The sequence below is a fragment of the Rhinolophus hipposideros genome (genome assembly GCF_964194185.1).
Source record: "Rhinolophus hipposideros genome assembly, chromosome: 5".
Lineage (NCBI taxonomy): Eukaryota > Metazoa > Chordata > Mammalia > Chiroptera > Rhinolophidae > Rhinolophus > Rhinolophus hipposideros.
Genome location: NC_138051.1, coordinates 95,781,464 through 95,808,712, shown reverse-complemented (window position 1 = coordinate 95,808,712; position 27,249 = coordinate 95,781,464). Strand labels below are relative to the sequence as shown.

General features: G+C 37.2%; 1 protein-coding gene across 22 annotated transcripts in view; it reads right to left on the bottom strand.

Annotated features, from left to right (window-relative positions):
- Nucleotides 1-676: 676 nt before the first annotated feature.
- Nucleotides 677-27,249, bottom strand: part of VRK1 (VRK serine/threonine kinase 1) — a 112,495-nt gene continuing 85,922 nt past the window's right edge. For 17 of the 22 annotated variants that reach the window (XM_081047940.1, XM_081047941.1, XM_081047942.1 and 14 more), the window contains 7 exons: nt 27,045-27,137; nt 24,920-25,052; nt 24,025-24,145; nt 22,758-22,816; nt 18,549-18,727; nt 8,696-8,786; nt 683-4,206 (listed from right to left, as the gene is read on the bottom strand). In XM_081047940.1, the coding sequence (XP_080904066.1) occupies nt 4,175-4,206; nt 8,696-8,786; nt 18,549-18,727; nt 22,758-22,816; nt 24,025-24,145; nt 24,920-25,052; nt 27,045-27,137 (708 nt within the window). In that variant the 3' untranslated portion in view covers nt 683-4,174. Of the gene's footprint in view, nt 4,207-8,695; nt 8,787-18,548; nt 18,728-22,757; nt 22,817-24,024; nt 24,146-24,919; nt 25,053-27,044; nt 27,138-27,249 lie in introns of all 22 variants that reach the window. The other 5 variants (XM_081047958.1, XM_081047951.1, XM_081047952.1 and 2 more) reach the window with 3 other exon arrangements.

Here is a 27,249-nt window from a genome sequence, read left to right as displayed (position 1 = left end):
ATGAGGAAAGTCTGAGCATGTGTGTAGGGGCATCTTTCACATCTGGGAATTATGCCAGGAAGGACCGTCGCAAACTGCTTTGTCCAGGTCAGAACGCATACTGAGTACAGTGCTGTTTCACCCTCTAAACAAACTGTAGCCCGTGTTATAACGCGTTCATTTACGTTCATTATGATCGCTTCTCACTTGCTTCTAAAAGATAATCAGAAACACAAAGACACCCTACAGGAAAACAGGAACAGATTCCAGACTCCTGGTCCACTTCCTCCCTGCTCCAAATTCTGGATTCAGACCTTTCGATCCTCCCCCCGACTCTGCACTCCAGGCACGAGAAGCGGACAGATCATGTCCACTAGCACTTCTGATGACTCAGACTTCTAATAAATGTTCAACTTGACTAAGTCAAAAAGCGGAGTTTTTCAAAGATCACTTGCAGTTGGGTTATAAATAAAAACGTAATTTGCTCAATGCAGAAATTTTACAGGTAACGCATTAGAGCTGCTTGTCTGGCTAGGTCTTATTTTCAGGGAAACACAGTAAGTTAAATGGAATTAATTAAATCAGCGTGGCAAAGGCATAAAAATAAATCAATGAAATCAAACCAACAGTTCAGAAACAGACCCTCGTGGAAAAACTTAATACGTGATAAAGCAGACATGACATCACAAACCAGGGTAGAAGAGGGGTAAGGAAGAGAATTTATTTAACAAGTGCTACTGGTTAGCTATTTGGAAAAAAATCCATTGCAATCCTTACTTCATGGCATACACACACCAAATAAATTTCATATGGATTAAAAATTTTGAAGTATTAAAACAAAAAACCTCGGAAAGTCATGGTAAATATTTCTGATTTCAGGATAGAAAATATTTTAATACAGTGGTGGAATTTACAATGAAAAAGATTAATAGATTAAAGCCATAAAAGTTAAACTTCATAAAAATAAAAAAATACATCAACAAAAAATAAACTAGAAAAAGTCAGTAACAAACATGACAAAGGGTTAAGATTATTACTATGCAAATAGTACAAACAAATACACCAAATAGAAAACAGAATTATCAGTTGACAAATAAAAACTACTCAGGTTTACTAGCAATCAAAAACATTTACCTTATCAAATTATAAAAGTTAGTAATACTCAAAGATGACAAAAATGTAAGTTGAACACTGTTTACTGGGCAAAGTGTTTAGTGATGAATTTTTTGCAAAGCAATTTGATAATATGCATCTATAACCACCTTCCATTCTTTCAATCTTTGAGCAAATTGATCCCTTTTGAAAATCTAAAGAAATATTTATACATGTGGACAAAGATTTTTGCCCAATTTTATTCAAGAACACTGTTTTCAATACTGAAAACAACTTAAATGTCCAGTATTGGGGAAATGGTCATAAAGTATCATAAATGAATTAAGAAAAAAATTGTGGAAACATAAAAATTGTATTTATGAAATACATGTAATAACATGCAAAGTATTAAATGTTAGCTTTAAAGAGCAAAATATAGGCTGTATATAAAATATGATAATTATTGAAAGCTAAAAATGCAGAGAAACGACTGGAAGAAAATGCGTGAAAATCTTACCAGTGGTTGCTCGTAGTGGTAGCAGCATACCTAGTTTGTCCTATGACAGTTCTCTGTTCTAAATTTTCTACAATGACCATGTATTATTAATACACCTTGATAACTGGAAGAACAACGAGTTCTTAAAACCATGTTAAAGGATAAACAAGAATATAATGCTCAACTGTATCTATACAGACATACACAAAGGTGTACAATTTATTAGGTTGGTGCAACAGTAATTACAGTTTTTGCAATTATTTTTAACCTTTTAAACCACAATTATTTTTATACCAACCTAATATTTGTATTTTCACCACTAATTTACTGCTATCCAACTCAGGTCTCTGCTGGACATTTTATTGTAATTCAGAGAAATAACTAGAGTTTTACAGCTCTGGTCTAGTCAAGTTTCGTCTTAAGAGGCCACTCCTGTAAAACGCCTAGAAGCTACTTTACCTCAGAGTTTACTTAGTTACAAAGATTTATCAGTTGCTTTCTAGAAAATGTAGAGCACACATAGCTCCTGTCGTGTGAAGGGCAAGAGTCTGGCACAGGCGTCGGTCCTCAACAGACCAGGAGCCACTCGCTCTCTAAGGACCTAAGAAAATGGCAACGAGGACAGGATACATGGTACCAGGACATGTTAGAATATGGATACGGGATGGTAAAGAGAATGCAAAATGGCCAAACCCACTGCATGCAGGGATTGCAAAGAAGAGAAGCCGTGCAAAATAAAAACAGCAAATATGGAACTGAAAAAGGCAAGAAAACTAGCATAACTCCAAATGACAGGGAGGTTATTTAACCCTTTTTTTAAAATCAAGGGGTGAGACAAACCAGCGTAAGGAGGGAACAGAAGAACAGCCCAGGGGATGCAGCTGTGAATCAAACTGGCTACTACGGCTGCTGCTGCGAGGTTTTCATTTCTGCAGCCCTGCCAAGAGAGTAACATTCGAGAAAATGCCAGCACTTGTTACAAACAATATGTGAGGAAATTTTGTTTTCTTAATGTTTAACCAACAGGCTTTTGCTGTTTTTGTGTTTTGAAAAACAAAAAAAAAAGACTAAGGCACATACATAAAAACACACCACACACATTTTATCCTATTTTAAGCGTCAATGTGTTTGAAACAGAACTTGAGAGTTGATTTAGGTGTTACAAATAAACTTGGGACCGTAACACTGATGAGTACTAAAATCAAACATGCTACAGAAAGCAAGAGTCTCTGCCCAAAACCTAGCTCTCTATTCTGTAAAGGCAAACTCCAGGAGGCATGTAAAAGATTAACCTTCAAAGGAAAGTCTGCAGATCTGTTTTGCATTTTTCAACATCTGACCAATACAGTGATAAATGCTTCACGTGACAACTAAATATGCACATCAGAGAGGCAAAAGTTAGTCTTTGTGCTGATTCAGTTGCTCAAACTTGGTACAACCTTGAGAATTTTTGGTCTACATCTCACCTGTACTATTATCTATTTAGGCTTGTCTTAAACAGTAGAGAAATCAGTTTAATATGCTACTTATATTTTGAGTACATGTTAAAATGCTTAAATACTTAAATAAATGTGTGTTTTTTCACCATCTAAAAACATTGTATATGCCACAAGCCCTAAGGCGTACGACCATTTAGAGAATCTAATCCAATCCCAATTCTGCTAACAAAGTATATCTTGAAATCGTTCATAAATGTTTAAATTCCAAGCTTTTGTTCCCAAGGCTACTATAAAAAGTTCACATTTTAAAATTTCTAATCACCAAAAACAAAAACAAAACAAAACAAAAAAAAATCAAAAAAGTTTTCTAATCACCAAAACTCTCAAGTGTTTGGTTTACTGTACAAATATTAGATGCTACAAAAAATGGAACTAGTAATAAAAAAATCTGTGAATGATCAATAAGATATAGATAGATAATTGATAGGTAGGTAGACAGACAGACAGAGAGGCAGACAGACAGATACACATTTTACAGGATTTCCTTAAGGAAGCCAGTCTATAAAATCTTTGATCATGCCACCACTTGATACTTGATCATGTTTTCTTATCATCCAACTTGCACATTTACATAATCTTACATTATTTAATTTTCAAACATGTATATGTTCTCTCTCACAGATATACTTATTACTCCACTTTTTCTTTCACAATCCTTTCCTTTCTTTGTACCTCTCATTTCATACAACAGGTGCTTGTGGAACTGAACAAAATCAATACAAACAAAATCTTATGGCCACAAAAGAACCCTTTATTTTAAGTTTTGTATTTCCTTAAAAGTAAGAACTTTGTCACTTTATATACTCTGAGAAATATACGACCATTAAAAGTGCACATCATAGTAATTTTTCTTACAAGTACTCCAGAACCTGTCACATACAGCGTGGGATAGCTTAAAGAGCATAAAACCTAAGGATTTCGTAATTTTATAAATTAGCCTCTAATAAATTGTACAAAGTATTTATTTTAATAAAAAAGTTTTGTTTTTCAAAACTATAGGTATTTCACTGTTACCCCCACCCACAAGACTCACACAAAAACAAAATAGAAAAAGAGGGGGAAAATCCAAAGAAAGGAAGAAAAGAAAAACTGGTTCACAGCATTTGATTTACTTCTGGACCCTTTTTCTGGTTTTTGAACCTTGAAGAGAAAACAAAGAAATTTAAATCATTAATTTACAGAGCAAAAGAAGAACATAAATATAAGTATTTCTATATATAATTAGTATTTAAAATTTTATTGACCATCATGATTTGTGGACATGAAATTCACACAGAAAGGTATAATTGTTAATACCATGAAGATCTTAGGAAACTGTCAGTTTTCTAGTGTGTCAGACAATACGCTAACCGAGTATACCTTGTAGTCTTAAGTTACATCAGAACACTTCCACTGGTAAAACATACCCAGTTTACAGTGGTCCTGAAATATTTCTCCCAAAAAAACTTTATTGTACAATTTAAAACATTAGACCTAATGTAAACTGTAGCAACAAGGTAAGTATTCATTCCTTGGCGGAAATAATAAGGTTTTGCATATTATGAAAAGCAAACAATTTTATTCTAAATGTGTTGCCTTCTAAAGCCTGCTACCTATACTCTAGGCAGGAGAGCACTGGGCTATTCCAAAATGCAGTCTTTTCCACTAGGAATTAAACAGATCCCAACTGAGTAGCTTTCCAGAAAAGCATCACATCTGATATTGGTCTACGAGTAAGTAACTTATGACAGCTCCTATCCAACTGTTCCTGGGTTGGAATAAATTCAGTGATTCTTCATCAGGGGCATGGGAGTTCTGCGTCACGGAGGAGACACCGTTCCCAACCACCACCCCCATTCCACCTCTAGTGGGAGCACAGCAGACAGAAGGATATGCTTAAGCCTGACCAGACTGCCCAGTGGTGGCAAAGGAAAGATGCCCTCCCACTGCTCAGGCTTAACTCCTTCAAAAGTGCGATGGGAGGGGCAGCAGAGCTCATAATTAACCCATGAATGTACTAAACAACATAGAGATCAATACTTCCGTTCTGAAACATACAAAACATTCTTTGAATCTAGGACAAAATACCTACCACACATGTCTAATAATAGTGTCTAAAGATTTTCGGATCACAGGTTTATTTATTTCGTTACTTCACTGGAAGATCAGTTTTAAAATCACTGCTCTTTTATTTTTCCAAGTTCTAGTTTCTATTCAATTGTACTAAGTTAAAGCAAATTTCAAACATATATAAGTATCTTTTTTTTCTGACACTCATAATGCACATTCTGTAACTATGGTTGATTTGAACTTTTTAGTTTTTTTCCTTCAATTTTCGTGAGATAGCCTTCTTTCCAAAATATCTCATGGTACAATTTCTAGGTTTTTATTTCAAGAATTTGGAAATTAATTTTGCATAGAAAACAGAATGTTGTGACTGTCTGAGATTGGCATAATGGTATACCACAAGATCAAGGTCAATAATCAATACTATAGTACATCTCCCTTTCAATACATTTTGAATCTATAGTCACATTACAAAGAACACTAAAGATAACCATGACAACTACATTCAAGTAGTATGCTCTGATTAACCTCCACTTTCCTCTTAAGTATTATTGCTGCTTATCCCCTTCAATCTAGTTTTAAAGTTTTCCACTGCAACTAAAAATGCTATCACCACCTGGAATTTATAATATGATCAGTATTATGCAACTTGGACACTTTACAGCATGTATCGATTCAATATTTCCCAAATAATCAATTCTGATGACTGCAGAAAAAAATCTATTTTCTTCTAGTCTTTTTAAAAAATATGTTCATTTTCATAATACGCTATTACTGGTAAAAAGTCCAATCATAAGACTAATGTGTAAAAGTTAATATTTGACGAACAAAAATTTAGGATACTCGTCTATGATTTTATAATGCAAAGGAAAAAAACAAGCGGAAAATTTCTTTGTAGGGTGCCCTTAAAAATACCTCTTTCTTAACTAGACTGTTGATACTCAAGAGGTAAACATCAATCATGTTTTCTTCAGAATCCTCAAGAATGGTCCAAAATCCAAGATTTGGACCACTTGGAGAATGGTCCAATCTCCAAAAACAACAACACCAAAAATAACAAGACAAGGTTGTTGAGCCCTGTCCATTTTATGAACAGTAGGGACAAAATATACTAGCCATAAGTATCATGGCTACATTAACTCATTTTTAGTACAATTCTGAAATACTGGTACAGTTTTGAAATGCCAGAATACACATGTTCTTTTAAGGCTTATCATTTTGTGGGGGAAAGAAATTACTTGCAGCAAATAACCAAATTTTCTCAATTGGTAAAAATTATGCCTTGCATAAAAATAAAAGGATTAGAGGCCTCTGTTCTTCTTGAAAACCACGCCATCACCCCCTCTCTTTCTTTGAGAAAACCTACACAATACACATTTTGAAAGCTTTCAGAATGTGTTCTTACACAATAGACCCCCAACTAGTCAAAATGAGTTTAGGTGTATCAAGAAAATTATACACGTTTTTAAAATGGTCTAAATAGATATTAAAGGAAAGTTGCTCCCATTTTGCTAGGCAGAGCGTTCTGAAAGAGCACACAGTGAGAAAAATCTCTTACCATATTGTAAACCATAAATTGTGTTTGAAAATAAAATTGTTAATGAAGAAACTGACATTTCTAAAGCTGCTGCTAGAGGTAACTATTCTTGAAACACGTTTATGACACAAAATCTTAAAGCTCTAAAACACAGATTTGCTAAACTGTATTACACACTTTTTTAAAAAAACCTTCAAACGTAATAATGTGCTTTCTTCAAGTTACTTTAAACTGATAAATACAAATGTATACATTTTCATGGCCTCTTGGTTTTTGTTTTTCTTTTTTCTAGAAGCAATAACATTTTACCATCTCAGGTAATAGTTCTCTCTTTTATGAATATTTAGATAGTAAAATACCTTAACTAGCCTCATACTTTAGGGGAAAAAATGAATTACAATGGGGAAATAAGACAGCATTTAAGTACAGCAACTCAGAGTTTATATAAGGGAGAATCTGATTATTCTCTATCTTCTATTTTTATATCAAAAAATATCTGGATTGTTCTCCTTAAATTAGCAATGGGATCTACTCTCTTCTTTGGTCATTAAGTAAAACAAAAATACTAATATATTTTCTCACAGTAAAAACTAACAGTATAAGGACCTTAACATTTTAGGCACAAAAAGCATTTTTTATAATTATGGTCAAATTAAAAATCATTATCTATCAAAACAAATACCTCTGCTGCTCGTTAAGCACCGCTCAGTAACAGTGACCTGCAGGCAGTCGAAAGCCTGAGCCATCCTCATGCACAGCTGTGACTTCACTTTGGTCTAAATCAGTATCAACCTTACTAGAACCGTGGAGGACCTTCCCTAAACTAAAACTGCCAGTTTTAGAGTTGAAGGGATTTTTTTAAGTAAGAATATTACTCCATCTTTAGAAATGCTCCTCAATTTTGCTCTCACTCACTGTCATAGCTGCTGCTGCTAGCCTCTGGCTGAGACATGCTTCCATGTACTGCTCCTTGGGACGCCTCACTTCCTAGTAACAAAATGAACAAGACAGGGGATGGGGGGGGAATAGTAGGGAATGGAAGGTGGCGGCAGAAAAGAGAGGGGACTGCTTCAAAACCTTTAGCTTCCACAGTGAAGTTATACATTCCCTATTCAGGGACTCCAAGTATTCTCTTGGGTAAGTTCAGATAAACCTAAGGATATCCTACCCGTATATATAGTGAAGAAAATATTCATAAAACCAGGGCAAAAATGATTCTCTTAGAAAACCGAGATTTTTGCCTTCCACAAACATGCCCTGTGCTTCTGCCAAAGCAAAGGTACAATACACCACTGACCTGACTCAACAGGGCACTTACACTTGAATGAAATTTTTTACCGAAAATAAGTCTTTTCCGTTAGAAATCTAGGACCAACAAAAAAAATAATCCAGCCTCGTTTTGCCTTTGCAGACGCTCCCTCTGCTAATGTCATTTCTGGAAGCACTCCCCATGGAAGTGCCTTCAGATCCAGTTTATGAGCCATCGAAAAAATACCTTTATGCCTCACTTCTTGCTTCAAGAGCTTTGAAAAACGATGATTCGAGGTTTTAACTCCTTATGTCCAAACTTGGTGAGAAAGAAGGGCTGGCGTTTTGTGGGGAAGGATGGGGCAGCTCCAGGAAGTGGAATCTGGAAGCCATGGCAGACGCACGTGCCAACCAGCTGAGTCCTGACACGCGCTCTCCTCCCCACACACGTGGATGAGTGCGCGGAAATGGAAAGGGAGGGGCCTGAGAGTTACGAGTTCTGGTCTCCAGGTCTCTCAACTGCTCTGTCATTTAGACGCTCAGTGTCTCCGGGTCCCTATCTACAAGATGAGCCTATGTCCCAATGTCCCAATGTCATGGGACGGTGAACAGTCAGTAACACAATGTGTGTACAAAAGACACTGTGACCCATACTATACAAATGACATCTTCTCTTAGGATACTTTATTATAAAATCCAAATGCGATGACCCAAATAGTTAACCTCTTATTTGGTGAAAGAAAAGGAAATTCGTGTTTACAGAGGGAAAAAAGCTAACAGGCAAGACGTCCTACTTACGGGTTTGTACGGTTGTTTCTGTCTGCGCATCTGACCATTCCATATCTTCAACACTACATTTTGTGCTTTCCTCAATTTCTTTCTTTCGCTTCTTCCATATAAAAATTAAAAGAGAGAGAGAGATGTGGTCTGATGGTCAAAGAAGTAAATATACAAACTTACCATATACATGAATCTATTCAGGTGGGGTGTGTTAAGACCTACAGGAAGAATACACCACAGTCCCCCCTTATCTGAGGGGGATACACTCCAAGGCCTCCAGCAGATGTCTGAAACTGTGGATAGTACTGAATCCTATAGACAACGCACTATGCTTTTTCCTGTACGCACACAACTTTTCAGTTAAAGGAAACTCTCTTAGGCATATGTGAACCGCCAGCATCACCACTCTTGCGCTTTGGCGGTCACTGTAAGTAAAATAAGGGTGACATAAACACAAGCACTGTGATGCTGTGAGAGCCGATCTGATAACCCAGACGGCCACGAAGTGACTACCGGGCAGGCGGGGGATACGCTGGACAATGGGATGATTCACGTGTCAGGCGGACGGCTCGAGATTTCAGCATGCTGCTCAGAACAGTGCACCATTTAAAACGTATGAATCGTTTATTTCTGAAATTTCCCATTTACTATTTTCAGACCATAGTGGACTGGACGTAACTGACACCGAGGAAAGAGAAACGCGGATGAGGGGGACGACCATGTACCACTTCAGGGTAGTGGTCACCTAAGGAAAGGGACGGGGGTGGAAGAAAATGGGATTACGAGAACCACCAACTAACCAGTCTGCAGGGTGGGTACGTTTGCCTCTAACGTTTTATGCTTCATATAGTTCACCACTGAAAGCCATGCTTTAACCATTATACAGAAACTCCTTTAAAGCAAAGTGTTTTATAAACTTGATATCATCACTCACTGAGGTCAATGATGCTTATTTTCCCCATTTTAACATGTACGTCTGGGGAGAGAGTAACCTACTTGATAAATGGGAAAACAGATGCCTTGCCCCACATATTATATCAGTGGTTATACACTATAAATTGGTGGTAAAATTCTATTCATAAATCAATAATGGCAAACTTCCAATAAATGCTTTGATATATTTTTATTAAAGTTTAAGAGGGCCATAAACCTTACTGTAAAGGAAGAGTCTTAAAAGTACATAGCTCTCCTAAGATCTCACAAGGCAGGCTGGATTTTCCACCATTCTCTCAGATCTTCCCTATTTTCTATTTAGTTTTCCAGTTGAGTGTTACTTAGGAGTTAGTGCTTGCATTCTGTCACCATCCATTCTTCCCAAATGTTCATTCAATTTCGTTGTATTATTTCCTATCACTATAACATTTTCTAACTACTTTATTCCTGTGACAAGTTTTTAAATGACTTAACATCTCCCTATGTAGGTATAACTAGAGAAGGACTTTAGTAATGAATTTAAAACTTTGTATTTTTCATATAACTTTATCCCGTGTAGTGTCAAATTTAAATGTGTTAAAATGCAAATTATAACTCAAAGCTTCTCTAGGTTGCCTAAAATAAGTCTGTATCATTTAGGAAATCATCTGATACTTCCCAAATTTCACAGATTCGCAATACATCAGAATGTCCTCATTTTTATTTCCTAACAATTACTATTAAACTTCATCTGAGAATTTTCCTTGCTTCGGGCCATTGTGTGTACAGCTGCAAAGAGTATAATACCTGCTGACGGCACAGTTCCTTTTTCTTAATGGCAACCATGGCTTCTGTTCCAACGAGAATTATGTGGGAAAGCCCAATTCTATTCAAACCTCGTTATCTTGAAACCTCCAAATGGTCAGAACTGTCCTTATCTATGTATTACAATTAATTCCACTATTTGAAAATATTCTTAAAGTGGCTATGAAAAGATCAGAACTCAAGAGATACCCACCATGTTCCTATAGAAAATGCTTCACACATACAAAAATAACAACTTGACTAAAGCTTAGGAAACGTTAAAATCATCCACTTAGCAGATTTGTACATGGAGGTATTCCTTCTCAAAAATAGCTGTGAGAGTGGCTGTAACTTCATATAGCTGAGGGAGAGAAGGGGAGAGTGCCTTCCATCTTTCTTCTCCGAAGTGTTGCTTCATGATTACCATCTAAACCCTGCTGGGCTGAACAGATTGGTTCGATAATTACATACAATAAGTGCAGTGGGCAGGTAAGCCTCAGCTGGCACCGGGCAGCTCCCCTGTGAGAACTTCCATATGCAAACTGCACTGATGGACTGTGCACTCGGCCCATCTTTCCTGCCGGTGCACAGGCCTGAGTAATGCCCGCCAAGGCGCCAAGGTTAGCATGTCAGCAGACCTGTGATGCATTAGGCAGCAATAAACACAGACACTTTTGTTCGTTTGGACCAAAATTAAGGAGGAATATTTCAGGACCATACTGCTTTCCATACAGGAGAAAATGCATTTTACAGTTTTAGAGGGGCAGATTTCTAAATGCTCATTTTAAAGGGAGCTATCCAATACATTCTACCCAAGAACCTAGTACATTCATCTTGTTTTCAAGCTTATTTAATAAAAAGGAGCTTTCTTAATCTCCATGAAAGTAAATTACATACAAATGAAAATCAGACAGTATTCAACCAACAGAAGGAACACCTGTGTTTTAAGCAGTACGCATTAGGTGAAGCACTGAATTTCATTCATCCACACTTCAGCTGGGTGTCTCCTGCTCAACTCTTCTGACGATGTATGTAGTTTGGATAGAAATGGCCAGTGGTCTACAGACTAAGACCAATTTTTAAAAAAACCAAAACCTTCAAGTTTAATAGTATCTAAGTACCAGATGCCAGTTATAAAAACCATCACAAGGATGGAAAGTATAGCGCAGGGAATACAATCAATGACATTGTTATAACTGTGTATGGTGTCAGGGGGCTGCTAGATTGCTGGGGTAATAACTTCGTAAGTTATATAAATGGCTAATCACTATGCTAGCTACCTGAAACTAACATAATATTGTATGTCAGCTGTAATTGAAAGATAAATTTTTTAGAAAGGAATGGAATTCTGACCCATGCTACAACATGAAGAACCTGATGACGTTGTGCTCAGGGAAATAAGCCAAATATTGTATGATTCCACTTCTATGTGGGACCTAGAGTAATCAAACTCATAGAGACGGAAAGCACAATGGGAGTTGCCAGGAGCTGGGGTCTGGGGGAGATGAGAAAAATAGAGAGTTTGTAATGGATACAGAGCTTCTGTTTCGCAAGAATAAGAGTCCTAGGGATGGATGGTGGTGACAGTTAGTTGCACAACAATGTGAACGTACCTAATGCCACTGAACTGTACTTAAAAAATGGTTAAGATGTTAAATTTGATGTTATGCATATTTTACCCCATTAACAATTTAAAAAAACAAACAGTATCTAAGTATGTTATTCCTTTGGTAAGCAATGAGTAAAATTCCAAACAATCTGCTGCCAGCTTCTGTCTCCTGATTATCTCCAAATGCTTCATTTTGCTATTTGTCAACTATGAGACTTCGGACAGTGCGTGCCCACAGCTGGCCCTGGGTATCTGCAGGGGACGGATCCCAGCACCGCCCCCTCCTGGAATCCTAAACCAGAGGCCACTCCAGTCCCTCATATAAAATGGCGTGCTATTTGCACATAACCCGTGTGCGTGTCTGCACACAGGCCGCCGTGGGCTCTCCTACACCATGGGCCGCCTGCATGTGCATCCAGCTCAGGGCTTAGCACACGGCAAATCCAAGTTCTGCTTTTTGGAACTTTACGGGATTTTTTTTTTCTGGGCATTTTGGATCTGAAGTGGGCTGGATCCGCGGTAAGGAAACCCACGGATATGGAGGCCCGACTGTATTTTTGTTCTCTCTGGACAGAAAACGACTTTACAAAGTGAATATGCTAATCTCTGATTTTGCCGTGCTCCATACCAGGTTTCACAGGCGCCTTTACTTGCATTTATCAATGAAACCAAACTACTGTACGACACACAACAATAACTGCGAGGTGAGCATGGACATGATTTTCCTCATTTGGAGAAGCCGCCTGACCATTTATTTTGCAGTTAACACTGCCTTCCATCTTCACAGAGGTAGAAACCCCACCACATATTTACTAAACACCTACTGCGTGCCTGGCACCCTTACAGGCTTCATTCTCAAGTTCAAAAACACACACTAAAAACAAATTAAGGGAATAGAGTAATTTTAGCTTTTATAAAATTAAGCACACACAAGTTAAATTTCTAAAACTGTATTCATGTAAGCCTGTAAGAAACCATTTTAGAGTTCCATAAATGAGTCTTAAGTATCCAGTGTAATCCCACATACATGGAATTCCATTCTATTAAGTATCAATCCATGTGTAAATGTAACACATGCATACTTCAGGGTCCACCCCTGATTTTGTTTTGTTGTGGTGGTTGTTATATATTTGTTTAGATTTAAATCTCTCTTCTGTCAATACTTTTAGTTATCTATTCCGGGGGTGGGAAGAGAAAGTACAACTCAAGTAATTTTGCTAACTGTTAACAGGTATGTTCTTCAGTAGTTTAAGCTATCCCACTCTTATAATACCATGAAAAATGAAAAGTTTACCGTAATTATCTGAAAATGATGAACTAAAAATTACTGCTAATTTTTGAGTGTGCCAAAAAAATACGGATGCATTTTTAGGCTCTGTCAGAATAAATAAATATAGGGGAAAAAACTTCACCTAGTTGGCAATCAGATTCAATTGCTTGCTATGGGCAACACATTTTTGAGCAAAAGCACTGCTTTCACAAAGGAGGCATAATATGCCTACTGCCTCATTTGGAACAAGTATGCGTCCTTTCGGAAGGTGGGCCTGCTGAGGACAGAAAAGGGCTGCTTTCAAGTCCTGTTGTCATTCATCCTCCCAGGAACAAAGCACTTGGTGAATGAGCAGACAATGAGCTGGAAAGCAAGCTGAACCCTGAGCACATGATATACGGACTACTACATGCATGAGAACTTCCTCTCATCAAATTTTCATGTGATACGGGCAACCCCAGCCTGGAAAGATCTCCCAATAGCATTTCAAAACCCGGAAATCCAACTTCCAACTTGTTGGCAGCAACAGCCTTTCATACTCTAACACCCTTCACCTCACAGGGACCAGGAAACTTCCAACCTGATCAAACCTCAAGTCATTTAATAAAAGAAGTTTCTGCAGACTTGGTAAACTAAGGTCTAGAAAACTAATGTCACTGTATTCTCTTCTAAGTTGGAATTACTATGATACCTCCTCATTCATATTTTCCTCTGAGGGCTCCATGATCTGTACCATTAATGCTAAAAAAAATTTTTAGCCAAGCTAAGGTGTTTCAAGGGCAATTTATGAAGAGTGGCAAATGGGCGTCTAGTCTTGCTTTAATTGTCTTTAATATTTTATGCCTCAAATCACTAGGAGATTTTAAGTGCCTTGAGCTCCTCTGAGAAAAAAAAAATCTATATAAATACATAATAATAATTAATGGTTGTAAGGCCCAAGATGTACCTCACATCAATGCTGTAAAATATACATAAAATAATTTAAAAGTACTGACAGAACACTGAGTACTACATAAATGTTCAATGATAACCTCAAGTTTAAAGGGTCGATATCCTATGACCAGTACCGAGCACCATCGAATCCCCTGGAGAACTCTCAAAATAAAGCATAAAACTGAGAAATTGTAACACTGCCAACTAAAAAGGCCAATGAAAATCAACCCTATGTATGGAATGGTGGGAAATTAAATGGTTTCAAGTCATACATGAACCAGTTTCATACAAAATAAATCATCAGGCTTAGCATTCTGCTGACCTCCCGGAATAGGGTCATGTCCACAAAGTGCCTCATTCCTAACCACACAGGGAGGAGACGGCAGACACAGAATTCTTTGGCACTTGGAAGTCCTCTGCTTTATGTCAACTACCTATAACCCTCAGCATCATTCAGCAGCTTCAGGGAAAAAGTTAACTTCAAACTCATTAACTTGATTCATGTATCTTTAATATGAATAATAAGGTATGGAGCTGCATTTTTGGTGTCTTTATTTCACAGTAATTAACAGCTCATCTTTGTTGCAAAACCGACTTTTACCAGTTCCCAATCATTTACTATTCAAAACAACCTATTTAAACACACACACTCTCCAAGTGAAATGTAAGCCAATCTTCATTCACATCTGCCTAATCTATCTCATAACCGAACTTTTAAATTTGTAAGTTCTTAGTTCAAAAGGTGTTAATAGATTCAAATAAAAATTCTCCACGTGTTATTTTCTTGACATCTAGAAACCAGACAGACTTGAGTAAACTTAAATAGTTAGGGAAACTTTACCAATAACATTAACGTTTACTGATCACTTGCTACGCGTCTAGCACTGTTCTAATCACTTTCTGTATCTCATTTAATCCACCCAACAATCTTATGAGCAAGACACAGAACATTATTATTTCCACAGAGAGAAAGCTTTTAAAAAATTCATCCCTTATTGAAAGAGCAAAAACAAATTATCAACTTCAACAATCTAAATTTAGACGTTTAAAATATAGTTCCTATTACTCTACATGCTGAAAAAGCTAGACAGACTTTAACCAAATTGCGAGGGTACATTTGGGGCAATCTAGCTTAAGTAATAGGCAGCATGATATAAATTAAATAGTGCATGAGGGACAGCCACCTCAGAGTCAGGAAGCCGGCCACCAGAGCAGCCGCAGGCCACTGACTCACAAGGAGGGCCTGTGCTCTTGTTCAATTCTCGGCCACGTTCCATGCTGAGTGCCAGCGAGGATCTACTTAACAGTGGTGAGTGATTTTTCAGAGGAACTCCAGAAAAGCCAACTAGTATAATCCAACCTAAAAAAAACAAAACCTTTGGAGGTAGAAAGGAAGGTATGTGCGCCTCATTCGTATTACAAATATTCGTATTCATAATATGTGGCGTCTGAAAAGGAAAAAAATCAAATGTAAATTGCAGGGCCACACTCTAGACCTACTCAATGAATCTCCAGGGATGACACCCAAGAAGAGTCTAATGAACGGCTAGCTCCCTCCTCGCTGGCTTGGGCAAGCAAGTTAATCAAAACCCTACAAGAAAATAGCTAATGGAGGTATTAACGTCCTTTTAACTTGCTGAGTTCCTGCCAGTAAATTAAGCTATTCTTACAGATGGGACAGGAGGAATTCTTTACGGACGGACTCTATCTTATTGATCTTTGCAGCCTAGAGACCCAGACTGGACCAGGTACATAAATTAGACCTTATACCTAATTGTCGAATGTTGATTTACGAGTACACACTAAATCCAGAAACTACTGAAACTGTACTGCCAAATTCTAATGAAAGTGTTTACTCCTAATCAATAATGAAAATTTGGCTGTACTTTTTAATGGCAGACTGATCATTAGATTCTTTCTTCTTCAGCTTTATGTCATCCCAAAATTCTGTGCTTTAAATAAAACTCTTAGGCTATTGAGACTGAAAACACTCCAAGTGAGTAAATTCATATTTCACTCTAGTTTCCAAAGACACTGTTATCATGCTCACGCATGGCTGTAAACAATGGATAGAAACCTTGCTTCATTCCACTGCTGATCAATTCTTATATGTTTTACCATAATGGATATCTCTTAGGAACATAAACAGAAACAGACTGAACTAACTACACCTGCCTTTTTCCAAAAGAGATTGAATCTGATCAATACAAAGGACATACACTTTTTTCTTATTTTTTTCTAAACTTACTGTTGTAATCATTTCATGAAATATTTAATTCAAATCATTATGCTGTACATCTTAAACTGACACGGTGCTATATGTCGATTATATCTCAAAACTAGAAAATTGAAAAATAAGACATTAGCAAAGACTTTTATAAATGTAAATGCTGTCAGACTTAACATCAGCTACTGAGGTGGAGGAAGGAGCATATGATGAAGACAGTCAAGAACCCTCTGTCTTGAACCCTCAGTTCCAATGCCTGACTGCAGAAATCACATAATGCTAAGGTCCTTTGCAATTCTAAAAATGGATTTGCAAAAAAAGAAATGGGTTCGAAAACAATAACTACAGTTTAAATATGGTTTATCTGAATAATAAATCTGAAAAAACTTTTAAAAATTACGACAAATAAAAGAGGGAGCAAATATGCTAATTATAAGGATTAATATAGTCTATAATCATAGAATCATATTTAGATCTGAGATTCCTGGTAACCAGAGCAAAAAAGACATCCTGATTATATACCTCTTGCCAAAAAAGAAATGGAAAACTAATTTCTCAAAAAAGAAAGTTTTTCCTTGTAGGGAGTCCCCAATTTTTCAATTATTGGAGCTTTGCTTTTATGTGTTTTAGACATGGGGTATTTATAATTTATTAGAAGAAAATGTTCTGGGCCTTTCCTCATTTGGGAGAAAAAGAAAAACAGTTTTTAAAAAAACTGGTCTGGTCCAACTCTCACTTTTACAAACAAAAATACAAAAGGCCAACAAAACCAATGACTCACCTACAGGTACGTGGCTATCAAGCAGCTTCATGATCTTACCCAATCTTAACTTTTATTCATTTCTTCCTAATACTAAGAATAGCCCTGTGTCAGCCATGAAGATGACAATAATAACAAAATAAAAGCAGTAAATTAAAAAAGGAAACCTAATAGTTCAACTTGGTATTCATTTTTTCCCCCCTAAATGAAGCTTTATACGTGTAGGAGATGATCAAACAGGAAATTTCCAGCCTTCTGAACTACCCAAGGACACAAGAGAATTAGAAGGTCACAGATGTTAGCTCTGCAGCAGACAGACCTATTCAGCTGTGTGGACAGCCAACCTGCAGAAACCACATTTTCTCCAGCACAAAGGCCCAAACAGTGACCTGCAAAGGAAGGCGGAATGGCACTGGACAGGTTCTCACTGCAACAGGGATCTTCACTTCTCAATGAGCAGTTGGAAAGAATTACGAAAATCTTTTCATTTGATGCTTCTTATTTTAAAAAGAGAAAATGTTTCCAGCCCTCTTTCTTATAGTTTGGAATATGAGATTTCCAAAAGAATCTACTGAAACTTACAGAGTTAACAACAGTAAAATTGGGCAATAATGTAAAAAACACCTTTCTTCTAAAAGCAGTTTTCCTTTTCCATATAAAGGTAGCTAACACATTTTATTAAATAATTTCAGATTAATAAAGGAAATCAGTAAGTCAACAATTTATTAGAAATAACCAATAATAAACCAGTAAGTTAATATATACCTGTAAAATCTAAATATTAAGGTGATACCAGGAGTTACTTACATGCCTGCATAATACTTCTACCATAAAGGTCATTATTTCTTATTTCTCTCCAAAAAATTAATCCATTTGTATACATGTACATAGCTTTACATAATGATATTTCTATAAAGATTAATGTTCAAATGATAAACACATCACACCAACAAAGAAGAAAACTTTCAAGTGGTACTTTGACCACACCAACAAACAAGGAAAAACAGCGACAAGTTCAACCCTAGGGGTTCACTTGAGAGAAGAAAAATCACAAACTATGAATTGAGTGCCTGGTCAAAATCTCTCTGCCAGATATTACCATCCAAGTTAGAATATTTTTAGAAATTTAATAACTTGCTACTGTACATAAAAAATGTATAAACATTCATTTTTTACAACCCTTTATATAGTTTTCTGAATCATAAAGAGTCTGCCTTTGTATAATGGTGGTAATATTTAATTGCCAAGCAATCTGTTATTATTGTCTTTACTGAGCTACTGATTTACTTTACTAAAATTAGTATTTGTTGCAATAATCACAGGAAGTCCAAAGAATAATCCAATGACAAAATTCACCTTTGATACAGTTTTCGCTTTCAAACCTCCATTCTCCACAACGCTGAGTTCCAGTTTGCCGTCATCCTTACATCCTATAGATTTTAGTCCTTGCAAAAGAATATCTCGTAAATTTTGATATCGAGGTTTTTCAACGTAGTCCAGTGATTTCACTGTTTCCATGTATTTAGCAATTTCATCTAAAATAATAACACAATAATTTTGTAATTTTTAATCATAAATACAACATATTTACCTAAGAAAATAATTTGTAGTTCTAGTAAAATTAGAATGCAAATGGATATCATGTTAAAAGATGACTTTTTTCAATTACTTCTTCAATGAAAAGTATGCTTTTGAACTCAGGAATTGTCAGATTAAGTCAAACAAAACTATGTTTTCAGATACAATGTAAAAAACATTTTTGTAATAGTGACACAATTAAAAGCCATACTAAAAATTTAAACATGCACAAAAATAACTACCATAGTTTTAAAGCTATCAAAAAATAAAAAAGGACCTAGAATAAAGATTGTAAAGTAAAATGTGCTTAAGTACAATGAATATTACAGCCAATTTTTTTCTTGCTTTCTTTGTATAAATGAGAAATAAAACATACCAAAAATAGGTGGAAGAAAGAAGCAAGGCCTGGTTTCCCCATAAAGGAAAAAAATCGGCTTCTGAATGATAAAAGGTTTACTGTACACTGAGGCAGAACCATACCCATAAAAAGAAATCTTACTAGTCAAGATCAATGCTTCTCAACATCAAAAACCCATCTTTACGTTCCCGACTCACATACGTGTGTCCCCAGCCTAGCCCTTTCCCCTGACTTCCAGACTTGTATACCGTGTTTCCTCGAAAATAAGACCTAGCTAGACCATCGGCTCTAATGCATCTTTGGCAGCAAGAATTAATATAAGCCCTGGTCTTTTATTACATTATGTTCCGTAAGACCCAGTCTTATAGAAAAATAAGACGGGGTCTTACATTAATTTTTGCTCCAAAAGACACGTTAGAGCTGACAGTCCGGCTAGGTCTTATTTTTGGAGAAACAGGTATACACTGCCTCATTTAGTGGCTTTTGGATGTATAATTGTCATCTCAAACTCCAACAAATCTAAATGGAAACTCCTGGCCTGCCCCTAAAACCTGCTCCCCATGTGGTTTGCCCTGTCTCTGTTATCAAGAATGCCATCCTTCCAGCTCCTCAAGCCAAGCTTCTCTTCCCACACCCCATATCCAATCAATCAAGAGATCCTGTCATTCATTCATTCATTCTCTCTCTCTTCCTCAATCACTCAAGTATTTATTAAGCACCCACTATGTGCCAGGCAAGACTCTATATACTTGGGATACATGAGGAAAACAGAGACAACCCCCACCCCCAACTTTCAACTTTTTCAATCTGATAAAGGGGATCTGTAGAAAACCTAAACAAACATCACCAAGCAGGGTAAAATCTTGAAAACTTTCCTTCTGAGAGAGGCAAATGGCAAGTATGTGCACTTCCACCATTTCTATTCAGTACGGCAGTCATGTATGCTGTTACCAGTACAGGAGGGCAAGAGAGGAAAACAGGAGGCATAGAGCGGAAAGGAAGACAAAACAGGTTCATTCACAAACATGACAGTGCGTGTAGAAAACCCTAAGGAATCTACAGAAAGCTACCAGGATAGGTAAACTTGGCAAGTCCCAGAATGCAAGGTCAGTATAGAAAAATCTATTCTCTTTCTAAATATTTACAAGCAACTGGGAAATGAAACTTTAAAAACATATCCCTCACGATAGCATCAAAAGCTTCAAATACAATGAAAGCAGAGCAAGATTTTTTGCAGAGAAAACTATAAAACACAGTTGAGAGCAATTCAGTGACACGAAATGGAATGCAGGATACCCCATGTTATTGGATGGAAGCCTCAATGGTAGGGAGACAAACACTCCCCAATTTGTCTACAGTGAATACAATCATACTCAGCGTTCCAGCAAACTGGGAATGGACAGATGTGTGCGGAAGTGACAAGGCGACTCTTAAATTTACATAGATGTACAAAAGGCCAAAAATAGCAAGAGAGAAGTTGAAAGAACAACAGTGCTGGAGTACTTAAACTATCAGATACCAAGACTTGAGACAAAGCTATAGCAATTAGGATTGTATGGCCCCAGAACAGACCAAAAGGACAATGGAGAGTCTGGAAACAGACGCACAACTGCATCAAGGCAAATGCGGCCCCACAGAGGAAGAGTGGTCTTTTCAAAAAGACTGCTGGGTCACTGGATAGAAACATGGGGGTGGGGAAGAACTATGCTCTTCCTCATATAATACACGATAATTCGTTGCAGGTAGACTACACATCTACATGTGTAATTGGCAATCTGTAATTGTCAAAAATTGGAAATAACTCGGGCCGGCCCGGTGGCTCAGGCGGTTGGAGCTCCGTGCTCCTAACTCCGAAGGCTGCCGGTTCGATTCCCACATGGGCCAGTGGGCTCTCAACCACAAGGTTGTCAGTTCAATTCCTCGAGTCCCCCAGGGATGGTGCGCTCCGTCCCCTGCAACTAACAACAGCAACTGGACCTGGAACTAAGCTGCGCCCTCCACAACTAAGACTGAAAGGACAACAACTTGACTTGGAGAAGGTCCTGGAAGTACACACTGTTCCCCAATAAAGTCCTGTTCCCCTTCCCCAATAAAATAAAAATTAAAAAATTGGAAATAACAATAAAATAGTATATAAATACAATGGAATACTATATAGAAATGAGAACGAACAAACTACTGCTAAATACGCAACAATGGGGTTCTGATGACCTAATGTAATGGTGACTATAGTTAATAACACAATACTGTACACATACAAGTTCCCAAGAGTAGATCTTAAGTATTCTCACCATAACAATAGTTAAGTGAGGTGATGGGTAATCAATCTACAATGTGTATGTACGTCATCATGTTATATACACTTTAATATACAATTATATTGTCAATTATTCCTCAATAAAGTTAAAGATAAAAACATCCAAAAAAGCCACGCCACAATGGGAATGAATTTCACAAATACAATACTGAGAGAAAGCAAAGGATTCTAACCGAACTAGAACACTAATTCATTAGGGTAGGGATGTTTTTGTCTGTTTTGTTCAGTCTGATTCCATTTCTATGCAGTTCGAAAACAAAGCTTTGGTGCTGGAAGTTAGGCCCGTACTTCATTAGGCCAGAGGGACTGGCTCATGATGGGTGGGGACAAGGGGGGATTCTGAGAGCCTGTACCGTTCCACTTCTTGATGTGGTTGGTAGGTTGCAACTTTAAATACCAGAAGGTCAGGGTAGACCTCCCTGAAAAAGAGGCACTTAAGCAAAGGCTTGGAAAGGCTTCTAAATATATCCAAACTGACCACTTCTCACTACCTCCAGTGCTACCTCCGTTGCGTGGATTGTCGCGTGGATTGTCGCAGCAGCCTGTTGACCTACTCCTGCTTACACCCTGCCTTGCTCCTTTAGCAGTCTATCCTCAAAACAGAAGCTAGGGAGATGTCCCTAAACAGCCAGTTCATGTCACTTTTCTACTCCAAACCTTACTTTTGCTCAAAGTAAATGCCAAAGCCCACGTGATGGCCTAAAAGGGGGCATTCCTCAAATACAACAGGCATTAGCATTCCTTCGGCCTTGAACTCTGTTCCCCATGTTTCCACATAGTTCACTCCCTGTCTCCTTCCTACAACTGCTCAAATGACACCTCCTCAGTCCGGCCATCCCTGCACAGGATATTTAAAATTCCAATCCTCTTCCCCACTTTACTCCAGGATTCTATTTCCTGCTTTCCTCTTTTTCCATAGTACTCACCATATGATACACTGTAAAATTCACTCATTTGTTTACTGTCTATCTCTCCCAACTACAGTGTTAGCTTCATGAGGACAGGAATTTTGGTTTTGTTCACTGGTGTCTCCCTAGCACCTACAATGGTCCCTGGCACACAATAAAACTTCAATAAAAAATAATTGAAAGAACGAATGAAATTTGGTTCCTCTCCTAAAAGCAATGAATAACTGAATCAAACTCAAGTATTCATGTAGCCCACTTTGAAAAGGGAAGTGTTTTGTGATGAGCAGGCCCCATACAATGATTACACCTAGACTCTTACATTGAGGGATATTCCATGGACATCATGACCTTTTTTTCGCCCAGAAAGCAAAATCCCTATGAATATACAAGAAGTCTTTTCCTACCTGGCTTGTTTATCTCAGGAAAACATTTGTCCATCAAACCTGCAATATTTTCTCTGTATCTGTTAAAAATTAAAGAATGAGTCACTGTTTGAAGCTTGATGCCACAGAAAATTAATATTTAATATCAATACACAGCACATTTAGCAGCGCTGTGTTACATCTTCAATATGCTTCCAGTTTTCTAAAATAAACTGAACAAAAGACCAAAGAATCTTACTGTTTAACACATACCTTCTTCTTTCTTTTTCTTTTTATGATTTTTAAATATCTGTTTCCTAGCTCTGTCCATTGAAAGGGCCCCAGAACAATGATATCCCAGTGGCAAGAAGCACACCAGAGCCCTGACCGTGGTTTCTACCATTCTCCACTGGAAGTAACCAGGACTCCTTGGGGAAGTGGCTGATACCAACCCTGAGCCTGGAACATCTGGTTGTGCCAGAATATAAGGAAGAGCTCAAAAACCGATGGGGTGTGTCAAAAGGAGATGGCAGCCAGCTTGAAAGGGCTCTCAGCCAAATATGAGCACCAAAATGAATAATGTCAGGAATGGACTATATATAACGAATGCAATCGCAGTTTTTAAAATCCCTAAACCCATACTGATATTATTACTACCATTAATAACAATTAAGTTAAAACTATTGTAAAGGGGAGGGTGGGCAGGACAGCTCTTCTTTACAAAAGAATGCCAACTAAAGAAGGTAGAAAAAGAACAGAAATAATAAAATGCCATTTTTTCGCCACCATAATAAGTGTTTCAGTCAAGAATCATCACAACATGGTAAAGCCATTGCATAAAAGATTACTGGGAACAGAATATTTTATTCAAGCATTGTGAGTGATCCCAAAGGATCTCCACAGATAAGTTTTTACTTATAAAAGGGGAAAAGTTACCTTTACAAATGACAGTTATTTAACATTATGATGGATGGGACAAACGGACACCCTAGTTTGTTGACAGGTAATGGCAGTGAGAAGGACACACGTCATCTACGTAAGTTTCCTGCCAAAAATGTTTGATTTGAATCTAATAAGAAAACAATCAAGCAATTCCAAACTGAGAGGCTTTCTGGAGGAATAAAAACTGGCCTGGACCTTCAAAAATATCAACATCATTAAAATAAGATTAAGACTAAATCTAACACACACTTTCTTATGTCTATATTAGTATCAGTGAAAACCATAGTTCCAGTAAAAAAACTCTAACTGAAAAACATTTGCCTTATCATGAGTTTGCCCAAAATAATTTATTATAAGTCTCCTTTACCTAATTTTGGAATCTCTAACATACTTAGGATCTTTCAAATTATCCTCCCAAGGCAGATGGCCGCTAAGCCACTGGATCATACAATAACCGAGTATTTCCAAGTCACCACGTCTCGATGGGGCTACGAACACAAAAGCAGCAGGTTAAGCACACTGAGATAATTTTTAAGGGGTAAGTTCAAGTATATATAAAGCAATAAGGTACAACAGTCAACTCTACAATTTTGTTTCTCTTCATAAAATTTTGACTGTATTTAATAAAAGTATGGAATATTGGGCAGTATAAAAGAAATAATCTATCTGCAACTAATAATTTACTTTAAAACCCAAATTGTCAAACTCTAGAGTTTCAACCTGAGACTCCTTATCTAGGAAATAAATTATAAAATGACACATTTCATATTGCCCTTGGAAAACTTAAAGATATTAAAAATGCCATGAGCTATTAAGAGGGGGGGTTTTAGCCACCACCACCCCCACCCCCCCGTGCAGGCACAGAAAAAAGAAATGACTGAAGAAATAGGCTGACTTAAAGGTGACAAAATAAAAGTTGACCTGTTATAAAGCTGTAACTGCATAAGAAACTTAGACTTTCAGGTGGGGAAAAACTCACATTCCGATTAAGCTAAATGTGACCAAAAAAGAAATCCTCGCTGCAGCTGACTGAACCACCTCTTTTGCTAAAACTGCGGTATCTTTGAAGCTGGGCCGGGAGATGGGGACAGGGACACGGGCGGCCCTGCTGCACAACTGCTGGGTCTGGCGTCCCCCTCCACTCCCCATCCCACCTGCTTCTTCATTCTTATCTACTCATTTTTCCAGCAGAATTGAGAACCGCGTGAGACTCGGTTAAAAACATTAGCTGTGAGCTTCCTGTTCGGCTGTGGCTGACGTACCCACGCCATTGTGCGCGTCGATACTGGTGAATTCAAGAGTGCCATCGTGACATCTTCGGGGGTCTTCTTTGTATTCTTTATGGACTCCGTCTGGGCAGTATCGATAAGCAAGGCCATAATCTACCAAGTACACCTAGAAATTTCCAAGCATCGAGACAAACTGAAGCCAGAATGACTGCACATACTCTTTTAAAGGCCGGAAACAAAACACTGTCATTTGCGGGTGAACCCACTGTTAAGACTACATCATAGCACCCCAAACACGTTAGCTCCTATGTGCAAACAACAGCAAAGACTGAATGCTGAAAGACTTTTCATTCAAAGGAAAACGTTAGATGACCACATAGCTACAGTCCAGACAGTATCATCTGATGTTGTGTACTTTTTAGATAAATGTCACACTTGTAATTAACCTTGTCTCCACAACCTGAGCAAGGATTATAAATCTCATGTTTTTTCTTAGTTTAAAACACAACTGAGCATGCAGTAGACCGTCAATACTCGTTGTGGCACAACTGCCACCCTCAAGTATAAGACTGCTGGCTTAGTTGACACGTGATGCATTAGTTGTCTTCTATTCCTCTGCTTCTTCACTTGTAAAATAATTAAATATCAATTCACTCCATTAAAATATTTCACAAGTTATAAAAATGATCTGAAGAACTTTTAGATGAGGCTTTTACATACATTTAAACATTATATATTAAAGTTGAGCCCTCATGATTAAAACTAAATTTTAATATGATATACATCTTTGGGCATGTACACGCCCATATCTGATCAGCACACAAAGCTAATAAATTTGGCTTTCTTCTATTTCATGACCTCATCTTACATTTCTAGTTCTGGGTAATGTCTCACAAATGTATGCAGTTAGTCACAAGGGAGAACCGATGTGAAAATATGGGGATGATCCACACATACATCTAATACTAGAAAAATAATCCATCCAAAGGATGTGCCCAAAGAAAAAAGAGAGCTATAAAAATATTTCTATATAAACAAAAGGCAGCATGTTTTATAGGTTGTATTTTTAGTTATTATGTAAGTCCAGTCTACTTCAACTAATGGAATCCTTATTGTTCAGCCTCTTGGCTACGTTTTGTTTGTTTTTAACCAGAAAACATCTAAAACAAAATGGCTGGAAATTCTGTGATTGCCCTTAAGATTTTTCCATTAGCATGCTTTAGTATAGCAACTTTCTTCTGTCGTATGTATATATATATCCCTTACAGCCACCAGAACGGAGATGGGGGAGGGAAAGCAAATATATGAGATGACAGAAAAAGAAAGAGAAGCCAAAGGAAAAAGGAAAAACGGAGCAAGAAGAAGTTAAAAATGTGTCTGAAAAACAGAAAAATGAAGTATGGACTATCGACATAAATACATTTACAATGCTTAAATATTCTTTTCTCAGACAAGATCAAGTAAGAAGTAGGAACACACATGGAGCAAGTACAGTGGCCCAACAATGAGTGTCAACCAAACGTTACTTAGGAAAATCATGGAAAAAGCTATGAGAAAATTATATAGATCCCTCTACTCTAACTAAATTAACCCAAATAAAGGTAAAATAACATTAGCTTTTCTCCTTTCCTTAAAAAGTAAAAATTACAAAGTGAATGAAATTAAAAAAAAAATGCACATTTAAATTCCAAACACTAAGGGTATACAAATTTAGACAGCTAAGATATTTCTGTAAACCAATTGATTTGAATAATCAACATGTTAAAGACCAAATTTTCCAAGTAACAGAACACTTACACTTGATGGATTTCTTGAACAAAGGAAATAAAAAAAATGACAAAGCAGACAGGCAAACATAATTCACTGGAGCACTATATAATTTTAAGCTTCCACCTCCAAATAGCTATTTGAAATTCATTTTGTATCACAAGCACTTCTGAATATTATTTAGGGCAAAATAGCCAACTTGATAAAGTGCCAAACAAATCACATCAAAAATGCAGAATGTTAACTAGATAAAAACGTCAAGAAGAAATATTACTATTACCATATCTACTTCAAAAAGTAAAACTTCTGATTGGGTTCGAAAGTTCAAAGCAACCATATTTGTTTTCAAACAACAGGTTTTAAATAGTAGAAATTAAATTTACAAAACTACCTGGTCAGGATTCTTGCAGCTCAGAAGAAGATTTGAGGCCTTGATATCTCCGTGTACATACTCGTGCTCGTGAATATATTCCAGAATATCCAACTATGAAAGCATCACACAGAATTAATTAATGCAGTACCCGACACCAACCACCAGAGGACCAAGCTTCAACACAACTAGCTTTACTGGATTAAAAACAAGAAGCGTGTAGCTC